The following is an 18,526-nucleotide window of genomic DNA, read 5'->3' as shown; positions in this document are numbered from 1 at the left end:
TTCATCAAATTTTTTTACCAAACTCCTAGCATTGGTGTACACACAAGTATACATGCGCCTGTTTATATTCTTAGTTATCCTAACACAACCCATGTGTTTACTTGTACAGCAATGACTCCTAGCAGTCTCTGAAATATCCTGCATCTTGTTTTTCAGGCTTCTGCTCATTCCAATAGAAGCAGTGCAAGAATCACTTTCACCTCTGTCAGTGGCTACTGTTAATCTATTAGTCTTTGTACCCCCCCAAGTTCTCAGTTTTCCGACCCACCGAACACTGCCTCGATAGCATCAGCAAATATTCTTGCACCCTTTCTATTTAAGTGTATCCCATCCCTGTAGAAGCAGTCTCTCCTGTTAACAAGTTCAGTACAGGTTGAAAAAAATTCTGCCCCTTGAGCTTTGCACAATCTTTCCAGGGCCGAATTGATCGACAAGGCTCTCATCATATACTCCCTCCTATCGTGTCTGGGCAGAATTGCAGACACTTTCAAATTCAACCCTAATTCACGGCTTTTTTTTTTGACAGTGACCTGTACTTGTTAAGTAATTCAGCCGGTCTCCTACTCTTGATATCATTATTGCCAACGTGTACAACTATATCACCTTTTGTGCCCTTTAAGAAGATATCCACTCTACGTCATCAACCTTTGCCCCTGGCAGACATACCCTGGTCCTGTTCCACCTATCCTTTTTACAAAGCATGTTCCCGGTTTCCCTGACAATAGAGTCGCCAACAACTACTAGTTCGTGTGACCTTCCATCTATTGTTTGTGGAAGTTTGATAGCTTAAATAAATTCAAGTAAGAACTGGAAATTTTGGATCAAATGGATAGGTGAAATGGAAAGGCTTTTTTTTTGTTGTTGTTGTTGTTCAGTATAAGCTGCTTTCTTGCATTACATTATTTTCTGCTACTAATACTACAGTTAACTTTAAAATGTAAAATCTGTCTTTCTAGAAATATGTAATCAGCCACTGTCTTTAGTCTCACCTTGATTTTAGACCAATGGACCAGATTTTGTGACATCTAACGCACTTGTTTATATTGCAGTAGCCTTTGATAACAACTCCTTATTGGATAAAATATAAAAGATAAAAAAAAACAATGTATGTGTATATATATATATATATATATATATATATATATATATATTGTATGATAAAATATGAAATGAAAGATCAGTCTTGCAATGAAAAATATCAAAAATCTTAGCAATATTTGCCATTCAAGTTTTGCTTCAAAAATGGCTTTATAGCTGTCTGCACCCTGAATCTGCTTATTTATGCTTTAATAAACTTAGCCATTGATAGTATTCTTTTGTTATATAATTTTGGTTTAAATCACTGTACATGTTTATTTTCTAGGTTATACCCCATGATAATCCAGACAGAATAGCAACTCCATCTCCTGAACCATCTCCAGTTCGGCAACATTTTAGGCATAATAGACCATTTAATAAAAGGGTATATCCACGAGTCAATTCTGAAATCTCACTGTCAACAATTACAGAAGAACCAGCATCATGTCATTCATCACATGAAATTGTTGTACAGCCAGAAGTTGTTGTTGAAACAACAACCATAACCAATACCACTACGACTACAGCATCTGGAACTACAACTGTATCAGTAACTCCACAAAATGTATGTATCTCAATATCTTTTTCTATTGATTTGGAAGAAATTTTTAAAAAGTAACTTCGTTATTTGCTTATTCTGAAAACACGAAATATAAGTTAAATCCATAAGATTTTATAGCTGAATAAATGAATTCTGATGAAAATAGTGACCATTTTCAGAATAGAATTTTTAATATTATCCCACAGATTAGACACAGATTTTCAAAACAGTTTAGAGAGGCAATACATCACAGTAGCGTTACACCTGAGTAGCCTTTGTACCAATCTAAATGTTTCCTCCAGCCCAAATCTCATGTTAATAGTTTTGTCAACTAAATATTTTGTAAATTTCAGAAGTATAACATGCTTATATAAACTATAAAACTTTGCACTGCCTTGTTGTTTTGTATGCTTAGGTGGCCTACAGGACTTTCAGCTACAGCAAATAGCACATGAATCGTATCATTCATGACAGAACAAACATTACATTTTCCACAAGTTGTCCTGACACATTAATTTTAAACAAATAGCATCTCCAAAAAGAAGTCTTATTAATTTAAAGTCAGACACTGTTGCCATCTTTTAAATTTTTATCCTGTAAGGGCAATAGTGCATCACTGACCAGTTATGGAAAGTACATTGACTGTCTGACTCAATTCTGTAATCAGTGATCATTTAAGAATAGTCAGTGTGGGTAGCTGTAACCCCAGAGTAATGTACCAACTATGTGGTACTACACTCAGGGTAGTGGAAAATAAAATACCTGGGGGGTAACTGTGCAGTCAGAAATCATTTCTCTGAGAAATGCAGACAGGCTCCAAGGACAGCTCATAGGGTTTTGTCAATGATATACAGCTAGGAATTTTGCTAGCAGGGATAAAGAGGCGATTATCCCATTGTATAAGGCAATGGTCAGGCCATATCTTGAATACTGCATACAGGTCTTCACATCCTTCCTCACTTTAGGAATGATGTGAAGCTGCTGTAACAAGTACAGAGAAGGACAACAAGATGAGGAGAACAAAGGGGTGCTCTTACCAAGAAAGGCTTCAGATTCTGTAAATTACAGCATCTGGAGACTAGGCACCTGTGAGGTGATCTGATTGAGGTGCTTAATTCTTTGAATAGAATAAGCAAGCTCAATGCTGATGGGATTCTTCCTCTTGCTCAGACCACACATGCACACAAGGGGGCACAAATTTAAATTGAGGAAGTATAGGTGCAGAATAGATGTGGTTTTCCTATAGCCTGATGATTAGAAGTGGATAGTTTAAACAAATTCAGAGAAGAACTAGACAAACTATTGGTGGGAATAGATAGGTGAAATGGGAAGTATAGGGGTGTTTTTTTTTTTTTTTTTTTTTTGTTTTGCTGATGCTATATATAATCTTTCATTCTTGCAACATTTGCCACTGCTAGTGCTATCTGAGATGCACTTTTAGTCAGTTGCTTTGGGCTAATGATGGTCAAGAACAGTCGATCAAAGACTTCTGGGAAAAATTACATTATGAAAGCAATCAGCAATATCAAAGAGGCCTGGAATGAAGTGACAGACCAGTGTCTTAATGTTGTTTAGTGACAGTTGTGACCCAATGTTAAAGAAATGTGAAGTAGAATGTAAAAGTTCTTGCAATTAGCACAGAAGTTGTTCAAATGGCACAGGCAATAGGCGTTGAAGAAGTTAATATAGCTGATGTTCAGAATTTATTATTTACTTATGGTGAGACACTGACAAATGAGGAACTCTGTGTTAATGGAGCAACAAGTTAACAGTTCAGAAATAATGGAGAGGTTCCCCCAGAGAGGATGTTAACAATAGAGATATTGTGTAAATGAAGTGATTCACATTTTGGATGTCTTATCAGAAAATTATCCAGATTTTGGATGAAGCTGCATAGTGAAAAGATTTGTTTTAAATGCTTTAAATTGTTATAGCAAGATTGTGTGCGATTTTAAGAAAAAAAGTGTGACAGTTGACCCTAGTAACATTTTTGAAGAAGCCTTCAAGTGAGCAATAGTGTGGTTCAGTGTTATTTTTAATAATAAATTTTGAGTTTACTGTATTTCTTAATATGATATACGATTTTCGTTTAAAATAAATTTATTTTGAGCAGTGTGTACTTATTTTTTTTTTTAAATGTAAGAAGAACCTATCCATATTCCTGTTATGGTATTTCTACCTTTTATAATGAAGTTTCTCATAGAAAACTGAAGTTGTGGAACACACCTATTTCATTAACTGATGTACACATATTTGAACTTTCACGCACTTAAGTCTTTTTAACTGGAAAATGGATCCCGCCTCGGGCTTGGATCAAAGTACTGCAAAAACCTTGGGAGGTGATTTTGGCCACAGAAGCCGATGCGCTAACAACTACCAAAAAAAAAAAAAAAACTGGAAAATGGAAGAGAATAAGAGATTGATGTTTCTTTTTATGTCTAAAACATTTTTTGCAAGTTTTAGCAGAGTTAAATTTTTTTTTTTTTTTTGTGAAAAGATGTGTAAAACATGTTTTAATTTTTTTTAGAACATACAATAAGTACTGCAGTCCATTAAGAAAAAATGAAATATTGGCACTATTTAAGCAGAATTCAAAAACCCCAAAACATTTTTAAAAATTAGAAAGTTGTCAGCTTACTGGTGTTTTTTTTTTTTTTTTTTTTTTTTTTTTTTCCACACTTTGGGGCCACCAGAGTTTTTAATTGTTATTCAGTAACAATCAGTTATTCTGGCTGAAGGCAAATTTTTGCATATATATCACTGAAATCATCCTTTTGCAATTTAAATTAAATTTGTCCCCTTGTATGTATATCATTCAAGAAAGCATAATGTCATCAGGCATTTATTTTACTCAGTCCATTTAATGTCTTAAACACTTCAGTCAGGTTCCCTTGCAGATGCTTAGTTCAGTTGCTGCAATTGACAAAATTGAAGTCTTTCCTATTAAGAATACCACTGTGTGATCATAAGTCTTGTTGTTCTTCTCTGTACACATTACATCAAATCTACATACTTCCTAAAATGGGACTTCCAAACCTGTACTAGCAGCCATTGCATAGCTGCCAACTCTCCAGATTTACAATGGAGAATGTCTTTTGTGCACAATTTGTCCCCTTATCCATCTTACCATCATGATATAGTTGGTTACAAAGAGTTTCTTTTTTCCAGAAACAGTTTTTATAAATCTTTTTCAATAAAAAAATTAAAACTTAATTAAAATTTTTTTTAAATTCTGTGAATTTGTTTTTTGAAATTGTTTTCTGGTTTTTGTTCTATTTTTGTTAACAAATTGGACATCATATTCTACGTTGCAAAATAGAAAAACAGGTTAATATCCTTGTTCTCTGTGGTTTGCAGCCATTTCATAATTCATTCGGTAAGATACCAAAGAAATAAGATGTAAAATTTCAGAAGATATATGTATGATTTTTGCAATTTAAATTTATGTCCCCTTGTGTATAATCTGAAAAACGTAACATATTACCTTGTATTCCATATATAGATGCAATTTTTCAGTATCTAATCAGACAATCAGCAATGTAATCAGACGTTTTCACACAAATAAGCATAAGGACAGAGTGCAGTTCACAGAAATAAATTAAAAATAGATATAGCATTTATAGTGATAATGTCACACAGCTGTTTAATTTCATCTTTTTCATAGAACACTTTCTTCCTGTGAATTGCTAATCATACAGGCACATTGTCCAGAAATATGTTTAGGATAGTGAAATATCAAAAAAAATGGTTGTGGAAGAAAGAAAACAAGTATTTAGTGAAATTGTGCAGCACAGGGAAAGAAGTAATAGTGATGACTGAAAAAATCAGCCATTTTTGATTGTCACAGATGATAGTAATCAGTGATTCCAAGTTAATACCATTGTGCCAACCTCTTGTAATAAACTAAATAAAAAAGGAAAATGAAATGTAAAATAAAAAAGGCTCTTTTTCAAAGATATTCCATTCTTTTTGATAATTCATTAGCTGGAAACTCAATCCCTAAGCAAACTCTCACCATTTCTTGTACAGAAGAGCATTGAGACAATTTCTGGTTCTCCCAGAATGGTTAAGACTTCAAGCTGGGATGTTGCTGATAGCCACATCTAATTCAAAACACTCAGAACAGTTAAAAAAACCAAACAACTTTTAGTAGACTTCCTGTTTCAGTCACTCCTTGTGCTACTCTAAACACTTAACATTTAACTCTCAGAGGAAGAAATAGTACAAGAGCATAGAGCTTGGTTGTACAGGCAAAACACATTATGACTAGTAAAGAGTGATGACAACCTTACCTTTACAGAGCTTCATACTTACTTTTGTCACCCAATTCTACCACTGGTAGTGTAGCAGGATATTTATTATGCCAAATCTCTCAATATGTGCAAGATCCTATTAGGTGTTATAAATGTTGAAAAGATGGCCATTTACAAACAACTTGCCACAGCGATCCAGAGAACATTCCAAAGACCAAAGCATGTTTCCTTACAACAGTCAAAAATCTGCTTTCTCCAGACATGATTCATGTACAGGAATACCTCACACAGTGCGGTTAATACATTGGGAAAAAAAACTACCCCAATGACTGAATCAGCACTAAACAGGGAATAGTTTCAATGGGAAAAATAATGATACGTGGGTATCAAAGGATTTTTTTATATTAGAAATAATTATGCATAATGTTAGAAAAATAATAATTACAAATAGTAATGAGGTAGACTAAGAACAAAATTAATTGATAATCAATCGCAGTTGCAGATTATAAACCGCACTATAGTGAATCCCACACTGATTGAAGCCACAGTGGGCATGAGCAGCAGTGTGTAGCACACGCTTCTTGATTAGACCGGGGTTCAAGCCCGTGCCCACCAAATATGGAGGATGCGGAAAGGTCTAGGGAATGACCACTGCATATCCCGCGAGCAATATAGCCTTAGTTGCTAATGCTCCTAAAAACAAAAAAAAAAAAAAAAACCAGATTGAAGCCACACTGTGCAAAGTATTGCTGTATAGCAAGTTGCCCAACTGGGTTATTAGAAGTGTTAAGTTAAATATTATTTAACTTTTATTAAATATAATCGTCTTTGGAGAACGAATTTACCAATTCATAGAGCACGGTTTTGAACCAAATTGAGACAGTTCCATTTGAGGCAGAGGGGTAGTTTCCAGTACTTCTGGTAACTACCCCTCTGCCTCAGTACTTCTGGAAACTACCCCTGCAAACAATATCTTCACTGAAGGTGAAGAAATTGTTTGCAGATCATTTGTGTCAATTTTAATGCAAGAACCTACCAGATGCTAATATGAGAAAGGAAAAAAAAAATGTACAGATTGTGTACTTGGTTGAGGAACTGGCAAAGTGCACATGGAAGCATGAAACATAGCAAGTGATCCCAAGCCATTATTTCTTGGCATTTTAATAATTCCTCATAGCATTGTTCAGTGTCAGAAAATATTCAACCAAGTAAAGAAAAAAACTTAATTCAGATCTTCTGTTTCTGGTACAGTTTTATAAATTCTTTTGAGAACCAAGTCAGAACTGCAGTGCTGTTACAAACAAAACTTTGACTCAACATTTCTCAAGGTGTGTAGAGACTGCTACAGTATCTTTCTTGTAAAAGTCATAATAAATTAGTTGAACTGACAATCTAAACAGAAATCCATGTTAGTTAAGCCAATATTTAAAAGCATAATGTACTGATAAACAATCCTATGGTTCTATTTTAATATAAAATATAGTTTAATACAAATATGGCTTTCTCTTGAATTAAGTTGTACTTAATGGGAAGACTCATTGTGATTGATCTTCAGTCCAAATTATTAACAAGGTCTCCCTTTTCACCATCATTGCATTATGCAAATGCTGCAATTTTGCAGTTGATGATGGAATTACATCCTGACCACACTTTATTTTGTCTTTACACATTTACAATGGCTTCAGAAAGCCCCATTAAAGTGGCAAATCAATCACACAAACACCCTCTCAGGGTGCTTAAGCACTGCAAGTTTCACTTTTAAATTAACTTATTTTCTCTAAGCAGTACAAGGAGTTGAAAATTGTATTTTTAAAGACCTAATGAGAAATTCCTTTAAAATATGAATCGCAACTAATTTTTAAAAAATTCACAAAGCAGAAATGTAATAAGCAACAGGATTATTATGCAGTAGAGTTCAACTGAAGCTTGTGTTTATTACTTAAGATTTGGTTGAATTCCATTGGTGCAACGGTAATCGTAGTGATATGTAAATTAAATGTAAAGTTGAGAATAAGTAACTACAACCTTTATAGTTCAACATGGGACACATGTGATTGGGGGGGGGAGAGGAATGGAGCTGCATGAAACATTAATACTTTCGTGATAAGTTCCATTTCAGGAAAACCACACATCAGTGAAATCATTCTAAATGAGGAATATTTTTTTTTTTTATTTTTTTTTTTTATGAGAACCCCAAACACGAGAGGTATTGGAACCTATAGTACTTAGTACCGTGCTTGGGTTGGAGGTTGAAAAGATGAAAGAAGATATTTGTTGACATTGGACTTGAACTTCTGTAGATTGTAATTTTCAGGAAGTACGTATGAAGGAAGGTTGTTCCAGAAAACGGCAGTTGAATGAATAAATGAGGAAGATGAAAAGTTGGTTCTGTGGGTTTGAAGCTGGACAGTAAATGGATGTTGGCTGGTGGCGGCATGTGTTCGGACTATTTTGAAAGAGAGAGCGGGAATCAAAGAAGCCAATTCAGAAGAACAGTGCCCATGGAAGTATCTGTAGAAGAGGCATGCAGCAGAAACAGTACGTCTATGAGAAAGCGAGTGGAGAGACTCTGTTAGAGATGAATCATTAATTAACCTAACTGCCCTCTTCTGAATGGAATCAAGAAGCCTGAGAGAGGTTTTGGGGGCACCACCCCAGATGTGGGAACAATATTCCATGGCAGGGCGGATTTGCGATTTATACAGAGTGAGCAGCTGTTTGGAAGAAAAGTAACGCTGAGAGCGAAAGAGAAAACCAAGTTTTTTAGATGCAGAGGAAGCAATATTTGTAATGTGCTTGTGCCAAGAGAGATTAGAAGTCAAGGTAATCCCCAAAAGAGATATATCATTTTGCCTAGGAATCGGAGTGTCACTAAAGATAAGCATAGGAGCAGAAGAATCCTTTTTGCGAGATATAAGACAAGACTGAGTTTTAGAAGGGTTGAAATCAACTAAGTTGTCTTTGCCCCACTGGAGAACTACCTGAAGATCGGCATTTAAGGAATTGGCAGCATATTTTCGAGAACTTGAAGCTGATTGAGGAGCACAAGGTTTCTCAAAATGGAAAGTTGAATGCAATGTGCTATCATCGGCAAAACTATGGATAGGATTTCCAGTCAATGGAAGAAGGTCATTGATATACAAAAGGAAAAGAGTGGGGGAAAGAACTGAACCTTGGGGGACACCGGCATTAGTGGAGAAGTTAGAAGACAGAGAGCCATCTACCATCACCCTCAGTGAGCGATCAGAGAGAAAACTGGATAACCAATTACTAAAAACAGTTGGCAAACCATAAGATGGAAGCTTGTTCAGAAGACTTTTATGCCAAACACGATCAAAAGCCTTTGAGATGTCAAGAGCAACTACTTGTGTTTCACCGAACCTTTCCATTGAATTGGCCCCGAGTGCCAAGCGAGTGACTAAAGCGATTCTATAGTGATTTGAAAGCGATTTTCTTAAAAGAGCGATTGATTGTAGTTGAACGTTAGTTTCTAATTTCCAAAGTTATATAATTTTGCTCTTCTAAAGTAAGAAGTCAGCTTACTCAACAGAAAGGAAAGCCACCTTTCTTCTTGTATATAAAACTAATCTACTAACGCACTAACACTAACAACCTTATCGCTTGGTCACTGGTGGCACCGCTCCTGCCTCCACGTGGCGGGGCTGGAAGCCTGGGAGGAGAAATCCACTCTCCCGGGACTAAAAGGAGCAACTATGGACAACACAAAACAGTCCTACTATGGATCTCTTGATCCAGATCCAAATAGACATGACGACCATGATAATTTGAATAAATCCCATGCTAAGAGACAAAAAAAAGAAGGGACAGATTTTTCTGCTCCTCTCTTCTTAATATTACATTCCTCCACAGACCAACCATTGAGTAAACTCTCCCCATTTTTGATTCAGAAATGTCTCGAAAATGTGGCTGGGCCTCCAAAAATGGTTCGGCGACTAAGATCTGGAGACCTATTAGTGGAGATGAGTGAACACAGACATGCTGAAAGACTCTTGAAAATATCTGCCTTTGGTGGAATTCCCACAAAGGTTACCCCACATGCTACCTTGAACTCCTCTAAAGGGGTAATATCTGAATGGGATCTTCTAAATGTATCAGAGGATGAACTTGTCTCTGAATTAAGCAATCAAAATGTAGTCCAGGCAAAAAGAATTGTCATCAAAAAAGATGGAGAGCCTGTCCCTACACGAACAGTCATATTGACATTTAAGTCACCAAATCTCCCCACAACTATAAAAGCTGGATATCTCAGATGCCATGTTCGACCGTACATTCCCAACCCAGTCCGGTGCTTTAAGTGCCAGAAATTTGGTCATTCGCAAACTGTGTGCAGAGGTATAGTCACTTGTGCTTCTTGTGGTTCAAAAGAACACACACATACAGACTGCAATAGTAAAACCCAAAACTGTCCTAACTGCCATGGAAATCATTCTGCCTTCTCTAAGGACTGTATCCAATGGAAAAGAGAGAAGAACATTCAGAAGTATAAAATAGAGAACAAAGTGTCATATCAAGAGGCAAAGAAACACTTTGCAATCCCTACTAAATCATCTACATACGCCTCAGTTACTAAACAGCTATGCACAATATCAACTCAGACTGACTGCTCTGTCCCTCCGAATATCTCTATATCTGGTTGGGCAAAATCATTACTTACTTCATTAAAAGAACCATCTCCCTCAAAATATGCAACCCAAGAAGTAAATACGCCGGTAACAATACCTCCAGATAAGAATATCAATCAGCAACCAAAAGTACAAACTAAGAGCGCTGAAAGAACTGATGCACACACATTCAGATCTGATACCATGGACACTGATGAAAAAGCTGATGAAGATGACACATTTCTTGAAATTCATCCAGAAGGTGACATTGACACAAGCAGACCAGTCTTCTCAAAGAAGGATAAAGGAAAAATAGACAGGCGTAAGCAAACTACCTCACGCAAGTCAGCAGACACTAGCTAAAACCAAACAATGGATACAGTTATACAATGGAATTGTCGTGGGCTCCGTGCTAACCTTGACGACTTTTACGATCTCCTATCTGAATACAAGCCTGTTGCACTATGCATTCAAGAGACAAATCTCACAAATGCAATATCTATGAAAATTAAGCATTACAATATGTATAGAAAAGATAGAAACTCATCTATTTTAGCTCATGGAGGAGTAGCACTCATAGTGAATTCCTCGGTACCCTCTAGACCTATATCCCTGCAAACTTCTTTAGAGGCAATTGCTGTCCGTGTCACCTTCGGAATCACAATAACATTAGTTTCATTGTATCTATCACCAAATCATACATACACCTTTGCTGATTTAGATAATTTAGTAATGCAAATACCTGCTCCCTTTTGTATTATGGGTGACTGGAATGGCCATCACCCGCTATGGGGTTCTCAACATCTTGACTCCAGAGGACAGATAATTGAAAAAATTTTAGACAAACATAACCTGACAATTTTAAACACTGGTGCTCACACATATGTGCATTTACCATCTGGCTCAACCTCTGCTATTGATCTTTCTATATGCTCTCCAGTGATATTTCCTCTCATAGACTGGACTGTTACTAATAACCCTCGCGGTAGCGATCACTTTCCTATCATCTGTACTTTCTGTATAAGTTCTACTCCTCAGAGTAACATTAGGACAACCTGGAAATTTACTAAGGCGAACTGGATTAAATACCAAGAAATAGCTCACTTAGATGCTATCTTCATAGCAACCCACACAATTGACTCTGCAGTAAGCTACATTACAGATACAATAATGAAAGCATCCGAGACTGCTATACCAAAATCATCATCCAAAATCCGGCTTCATCCAAAAATGTGGTGGAACGAAGCATGCAACAGCGCTAAAAAAGAAAGGAACAAATATTGGAATATTTTCCGAAAACATCCAACCACAGCTAACCTCCTACAGTTTAAGAGAGTCAGAGCTAAAGCTCGTCATATAAGACGGGAGAGTAAAAAAGAAGCATGGGTGCATTATGCCTCCACCATAAACAGATCCACGGATACTTCTACAATATGGAAAAAAATCAAAAGAATTAATGGTAAATACTCGCAGACAACTTCTCCTATTCTACTTGTGAAAGGGAAAGAAATCTCTGAACCTACAGAAATTGCCAATGCCTTAGGTACTACGTTTGAAACGCTTTCAGCTGTTGACACATATGAACCTGCATTTCAATCGCTAAAATCCCAGACAGAAAAATACAAACTAAATTTTAATACTGCCATCCTTCATTCTTATAATCTGCCTCTGACCATGAATGAATTGCGTAATACACTTGCACGAGTGAAAAACAGTGCTCCAGGTCCCGACGGGATTTATTACACCATGATCTGTCATTTAAATGAGGAATCATTAACTGTACTCTTACAACTTTATAACAGAATTTACTTAGAAGAGTATTACCCCGCTAGCTGGTGCCATTCTTATGTGCTAGCCTTCCCGAAACCAGGGAAAGACCACACAGATCCCAAAAATTACCGTCCTATTTCTCTAACCAGTTGTCTGGGAAAAACATTGGAAAAAATAATTAACGCCAGACTGACATGGTTTTTTGAGACTCAAAACATTCTAAGCCCAAGTCAGTATGGTTTCCGGAGAAAAAGATGTACGCTTGATCTCATTATCAAGGCCGAAACAAATATCCGGAACGCGTTCCTGAGAAATGAACATCTAGTCATGGTATGTGTTGATATTGAAAAAGCCTTTGATACAACTTGGCGATACGGAATTCTTCAGGACTTGCATAAATGTGGACTTCGGGGTCATCTCCCAAAATTTATTAAGAACTTTCTAGGCAATAGATTCTTTCAAGTCCGATTCCACTCTTCATTATCTCGAACATATGTACAAGAAGAGGGAGTTCCCCAAGGATCAGTGTTGAGCGCCACACTCTTTGCCATTAGGATTGATTCTATTACCAAGTGCATACCTAACACAGTTGACACATACTTGTACGCTGACGATCTTGCCATGTCATGTCATTCTAAAAATATGAGACTTATTGAAAGACAACTACAAGGCACCATTAACAAAATAGTCTCTTGGGCTAAGAACAACGGATATCGGCTTTCAAAACCAAAAACGACTGCTGTGCACTTCTGTCGCAAACGTTCTTTACATCCGGATCCAGACCTTCATTTGGATTCTCATTGTATTACTTTCCAACCTAGTATTAGATTTCTTGGTGTAATATTTGATAAAAAATTAAACTTTCTGGAACATATAAAACATATTCGTACAAGTTGTCTTAGAAAACTAAATATTCTCAGAGTAATTTCTTCTATGTCATGGGGTGCAGATCGTTACGTGTTGTTACATCTATATCGCTCACTGATCAGATCCCGGTTAGACTATGGGTCTCCTGCATATGATTCAGCCAGGCCAAGTGTATTGAAATGGCTCGATCCTGTACATCACAGTGCATTAAGAGTTGCACTGGGGGCTTTTCGCACATCACCAATCTTAAGCCTCTATACCGAAGCCTATGAACCACCGTTACACCTTAGGCGAGAAACTCTACTACTAAATTATGCAGCTAAAATCAGCAGTCTCCCACATCATCCCATGTGGCAATGCCTCTTCATGCCAAAATGGAGAGAAATCTATCAAACTAAATGGCGTTACAACAAACCATCTGGCATTCGGCTTCAAGCTTTGATAACAAGCTGGGGCCTGAAGTTCTCTAACACGCTCCAGGATACTAGCACTGAAACCCAGCCATGGCTTTCCATAGCTCCAGTACATATTGATAGACTTTTTCAGCAATGGGGAAAGAATAACATTCCCGATATCAACATTAGACAAATACATATGGCTCACTCCACCGAGTTTAGCAGCTTCATTCAGCTATACACAGATGGATCCAAAAATGGTAATAAAGTTGGTACAGCTGTAGTACTACCAAACTGCATCATCTCCAGACAGCTTCCACCAGAATGCAGTATTTATACCTCAGAGCTATATGGTATTCTACTAGCCCTAGAGAATATAAAAGAAGCCTCACACGCTAAATCCATCATATATACAGACTCGTTGAGTGCTGTTAATGCTCTACAGGGTAAATCCTTCCCTAGTCATCCTCTGATACAGAAAATTTTAGTTCAGTTATCAGCACTTCATGGACGTGGACAGCTCGTAATATTTTGCTGGATCCCTGGACACGTTGGAATCCAAGGAAACGAGCAGGCAGATTTAGCTGCTAAAATTGCTACAAATGTGATGCCATCTAATTTCAGGACTCCTTATAGTGATCATAAGTCCTTTATCAAACAGATATATAAAGAAGTATGGACACGCATGTGGAAAGATCAGAAAAATAATAAACTTTTTGAAATCAAGAGAGAACCTAAACAGTGGCAATCCAGCATGAGACGAAACAGAAAGGAAGAAACTATTTTAGCCAGATTACGCATTGGTCATACTTTCCTCACTCATAGCTATCTACTAACAAACAGTGACCCTCCACAATGCAGTAATTGTTTATGCCCACTAACAGTAAAGCATATCATCATCGAATGCCCGCAATATCAAAAAGAACGGAAAACAGCTTTTTCCTCTAATTTCCATGATTACAATCATTTAACACTGCAGTGTGTCCTAGGAGATCGAGAGAACATAGATGACATTTTTCTTTTTCTAAAATTTATTCATAAATATCACCTTATCTGAACTGCTATCTCCTGTAAGAAAAACGAAGGAAATATCAGACAGTAATTAGTGCATTATAGCCTAAGTTGCTGATGCACCAATAAATCTAACAAACAACAACAACAACATTTCCATTGAATTAGTCCATAAATGGGTAAACATAAGCGAGAATATCACCAGTGGATCGACACTGACGGAATCCATACTGGCGATCGTTGATCAGACGGAAGGTTTCTAGGTAGTTTAAGAGTTGCCGGTTAATTGATTTCTCCATTACTTTAGAAAGAGTAGAAGTAATTGCAGTGGGACGATAATTGGATGGGAGGGATTTGTCACCCTTTTTAGGAACTGGCTGGATATGAGCAAATTTCCAAGCAGAAGGAAAAACACCTTTGGAATAAGAAAGTGAAAAAAGGCGGCAAAGAATAGGAGCAAGTTCAGGAGCACAGGTTTTGAGAACAAGTGGAGAAATACCATCAGGACCTGGAGCTTTCTTAGCATCAAGATTCATCAAAATCCTTCTGATATCCTTTTGACGGAAGACCACAGAACGATTTGAATGGAGCGTGTTGGGAATGGTGGGAGGTGTTTTACCAAGATCATTAATACATGAGCTGGAAGAAAAATGGGATGCTAGCAGGTCAGCTTTATCCTTGGCTGAAGTGACAACAGAACCATCTGGTTTGGACAGAGGTGGGAGCAGAGATGGGCAAAAGTTGCGGCCAATAGCTTTGACAAGAGACCAGAATGCTCGGCTACCATTAGGGCAAGAAGCAAGTTTTCTACTCTTAGCCTGTTCAAACTCTAGTTTGGACTGATTAATAACTGCTTTACATTTGTTGCGAGCTTTGGTGTAGGCAGAAAATGAAACTGAAGAATTAGAAACAAGCCAGTTACGATATGCAACATTCTTCTCTTGGACAGCCTTAGCACATTTGTTGGAGAACCAAGGTTTAGATAAAGGACGAGATTTTAAAGTGGAGTGTGGGATAAAGGATTCCATTCCTGCAAGAATAATTTCACTGACACGATCTGAGCAAACGTTGACATCAGAAGTTTTGAAACAGTAATCAGACCAAGGAAAAGAAGAAAAGAAGTCTCGCAGGTCATCCCATTTTGCATTCTTGTAATGCCAAACAATAAGAGGTTGGGAATAGCCATGAGATAAAGGTTGCATTGGAGAAGAGACAATCACCAAGTTGTGATCTGAAGTGCCTAAAGGACCTCTCACTTCGACCGTGTACTTAGAAGGGTTGTTTGTGAGAAAAAGATCAAGCGTATTGGCTGTATGATTAGGATTGTCCGGTATTCTTGTAGGTAAATGAACAATCTGTGCTAGGTCATTAGTAATTACAATAGCCTCAGCATCTCGACCTGCTGGGTCGGTGTAACTAGAAAACGGAAGCCAGCTGGAGTTGTGAACGTTAAAATCACCAAGGAAAATTACCTCACTGTTAGGAAAGTTGGACTGGAGAAAGTCAAGTTGCAAAGAGAGGAAGTCAAAGAGCTCCAAGTGATTAGTGGAGTTGGGAGAACGGTAGAGACAACAGATGAATTTGACACAATGATGTAGAGAGATTTTAAGCCAGAGAAGATCAAAGAGAGGAGATTCCAAATTGCCAAGTCTCTGACAGGGAATATCAGAAAGGACATATGCACAAGTACCACCTTTGAGGCGAAAGGAATCATACAGCAAATAATTTGGACATCTGAGATGAGCAGTAGTTGAATCAACTGATAACTGAAATTCAGTCAGAAAAAGTACATGGGGTTTGGAAGACTGCAAGTGGAAATGGACATCATTGAGATTGGAATTGAGACCACGTATATTTGTGAAATGAATTAGGAAGTCCTTGGGAGGTTTAGATCTTTTTGCAGATAAGCTTGCTCTATTATTTTGACAATTCATGGTGTATTCAATAGTAAGAAAAGTGGGTGGGACATGCTGTATGAAGTAATGAAATTTTTGGATATGGCGTACATGTGGTAAGAATATACCCAGATCCTTGACATAACGTGGCCTTGACAATGCTCCCCGCATACACACTACTCGGACTCCCTCCAGTCACTATCTGGCAGAGTAGAGGTAGCAAGATTATACACTAGCTGATCCGGAAGCCTCCTAGAGAGTTACCAATAGGTTTGGTCCGGTGTACTATCTAGCGGCCGGCCTGCGAACACCATTTTAGAGCTGTACCCTCGAAATGTAAGGAATATTGGATCTCGCCACGACATTCATCATAACCTCAAAAATCATCAATCATACTGCATGATGGAAGAGATAGAAGGAATATCTCTATATTCAAATATCATGCCTTAACATAATATCTTTACCAGACTTGCATCTGTAATTTCTGTTATGCTAAATCATTTTAATGGCACTATTTTAATAGAATGTGATACTGCTGCATAATTGGGGACAGCCACTGAAGTCTGTTCATGTCAAAGGTTAATGACATGAAAAAATTTAAACAGCTTGTTTTAAATTAAGTACTACAAAGAATTGCTTTGGGGTGGGGGTTAGAATTTCCACAATTTTCCCACCTAAGTTTTGCTGTAAAGCCCTCCAAAAACCGCTGAATAATTATAATTGAAATCTGTGACTTGAAACCAATTTCACCAGGATATTGTTACTATGCCTTTGGAAATCATATGAATGAAACAAGCTTGGTTGTCTACAATTGCCATTTTCTTTTCTTCTTTTTAGGTTGGAAACTTGTTTTATTAGCATTCAGTTTTTATAGTTTAAGTACTGACAATGCACACTTAATTTGAATTTTATGGAATAGTTTCTTTGTAAGGAATAATGATTGTTCCCTATAAAAATCATATTTCATTTCATTTTCAAGGAGACCGAAAACCCACTGCCAGGAATGAATGCAGATAATATATCGACCAGCGAATGCACAACATCTGTGGTAACTAATACAACAACAACAGTTCCAGGAAATAGCACTTGTCAGTCTCCTACTACACAAACAATAGTCAACACAAGGGTCACAGCAACTGCTAAAGTAAAAGTAGAAGTTCACACTCCCCTACCAGGTAAGAATCTTTTTGTTTTTGATAACCATGATTTTGAATTAGAATGTAAGAAATCACAAATTGAATGATGTGAAGTGTTTATGCAATAATTGTACAAAGGTTACAGTGAATCTGCTCACCACTGAATCAGTTGACGTTTTTAACCTATTTGATATAATAAAATTCTTTACATATTTCTCTACCGTTATTCATTGTGAATCATCTATTACACTTTTTATGATATTACACAACGATTTTTGTTACCACACTGCAATATTTCAAGTGTTTAATATAGCAAAAGTTGTATATGAAATAAATGATGAGTTGTGGGGGGCATTATGTAATTTTTCAGCTAGGGTTTGAAGTACTGTCGGTTAATTCATCAAATTACTAGCAAAAGCTTGTTATTTCAGTCATTACTTACCTCTAGGATCCATGTTTTAGGGTTTAAAGTTCATAAAAACCAAAAGCGGAGTTAAAGGATTAACTACATTAAATTAAATAACGCCCTGAGGAAGAACTGCACTACTTTTTCTCCAGTTATCGTCTATAAAAGAAACTGCATAAAAAGGACTAGGACAGTGTCAAAAACCAAGAGCCTAAACGTAAGACTTTCGATGCTATCATCGTCAGTTGGTCATGTGATACAAGCAGAAGGTAGTCATTTGTTTATAGTGACTTTAATTCCCAGGATGCATTCCACTAGGTACCTCCGTAGCCAGGTGGGCAGGAGTGGCAGTGCGTAGCACAAGCTTCTTGATTAGACCGTGATTCGAGCCCGTGACCACCAAATATGGAGGATGCGGAAAGGTCAGGGAATGACCACTGCATATCCCCGGAGCAATTTGGCCTTAGTTGCTAATGCTCCTAAAAACCAAACAACAGCAGCATTCCACTAAACATGTGGAAATTTGAGATGTATCAGGCACCATATTGGTGAA

At 37.2% G+C, this 18,526-nt stretch overlaps 1 protein-coding gene across 2 annotated transcripts in view; it reads left to right on the top strand.

The window, feature by feature from the left end:
- Positions 1 to 18,526, top strand: part of ptc (protein patched) — a 396,675-nt gene that overhangs the window by 364,866 nt on the left and 13,283 nt on the right. Inside the window, exons 22-23 of one of the 2 annotated variants that reach the window (XM_090385655.1) lie at positions 1,364 to 1,642; positions 17,411 to 17,606. In XM_090385655.1, the coding sequence (XP_090241781.1) occupies positions 1,364 to 1,642; positions 17,411 to 17,606 (475 nt within the window). Of the gene's footprint in view, positions 1 to 1,363; positions 1,643 to 17,410; positions 17,607 to 18,526 lie in introns of those variants that run through there. The other variant, XM_090385656.1, reaches the window with a different exon arrangement.

The sequence above is a fragment of the Mastigoproctus giganteus genome, chromosome 12 (genome assembly GCF_048544385.1).
Source record: "Mastigoproctus giganteus isolate SK-2022 chromosome 12, ASM4854438v1, whole genome shotgun sequence".
Taxonomy (NCBI): Eukaryota; Metazoa; Arthropoda; class Arachnida; order Uropygi; family Thelyphonidae; genus Mastigoproctus; species Mastigoproctus giganteus.
This window is presented reverse-complemented; position numbering and strand designations above follow the sequence as displayed.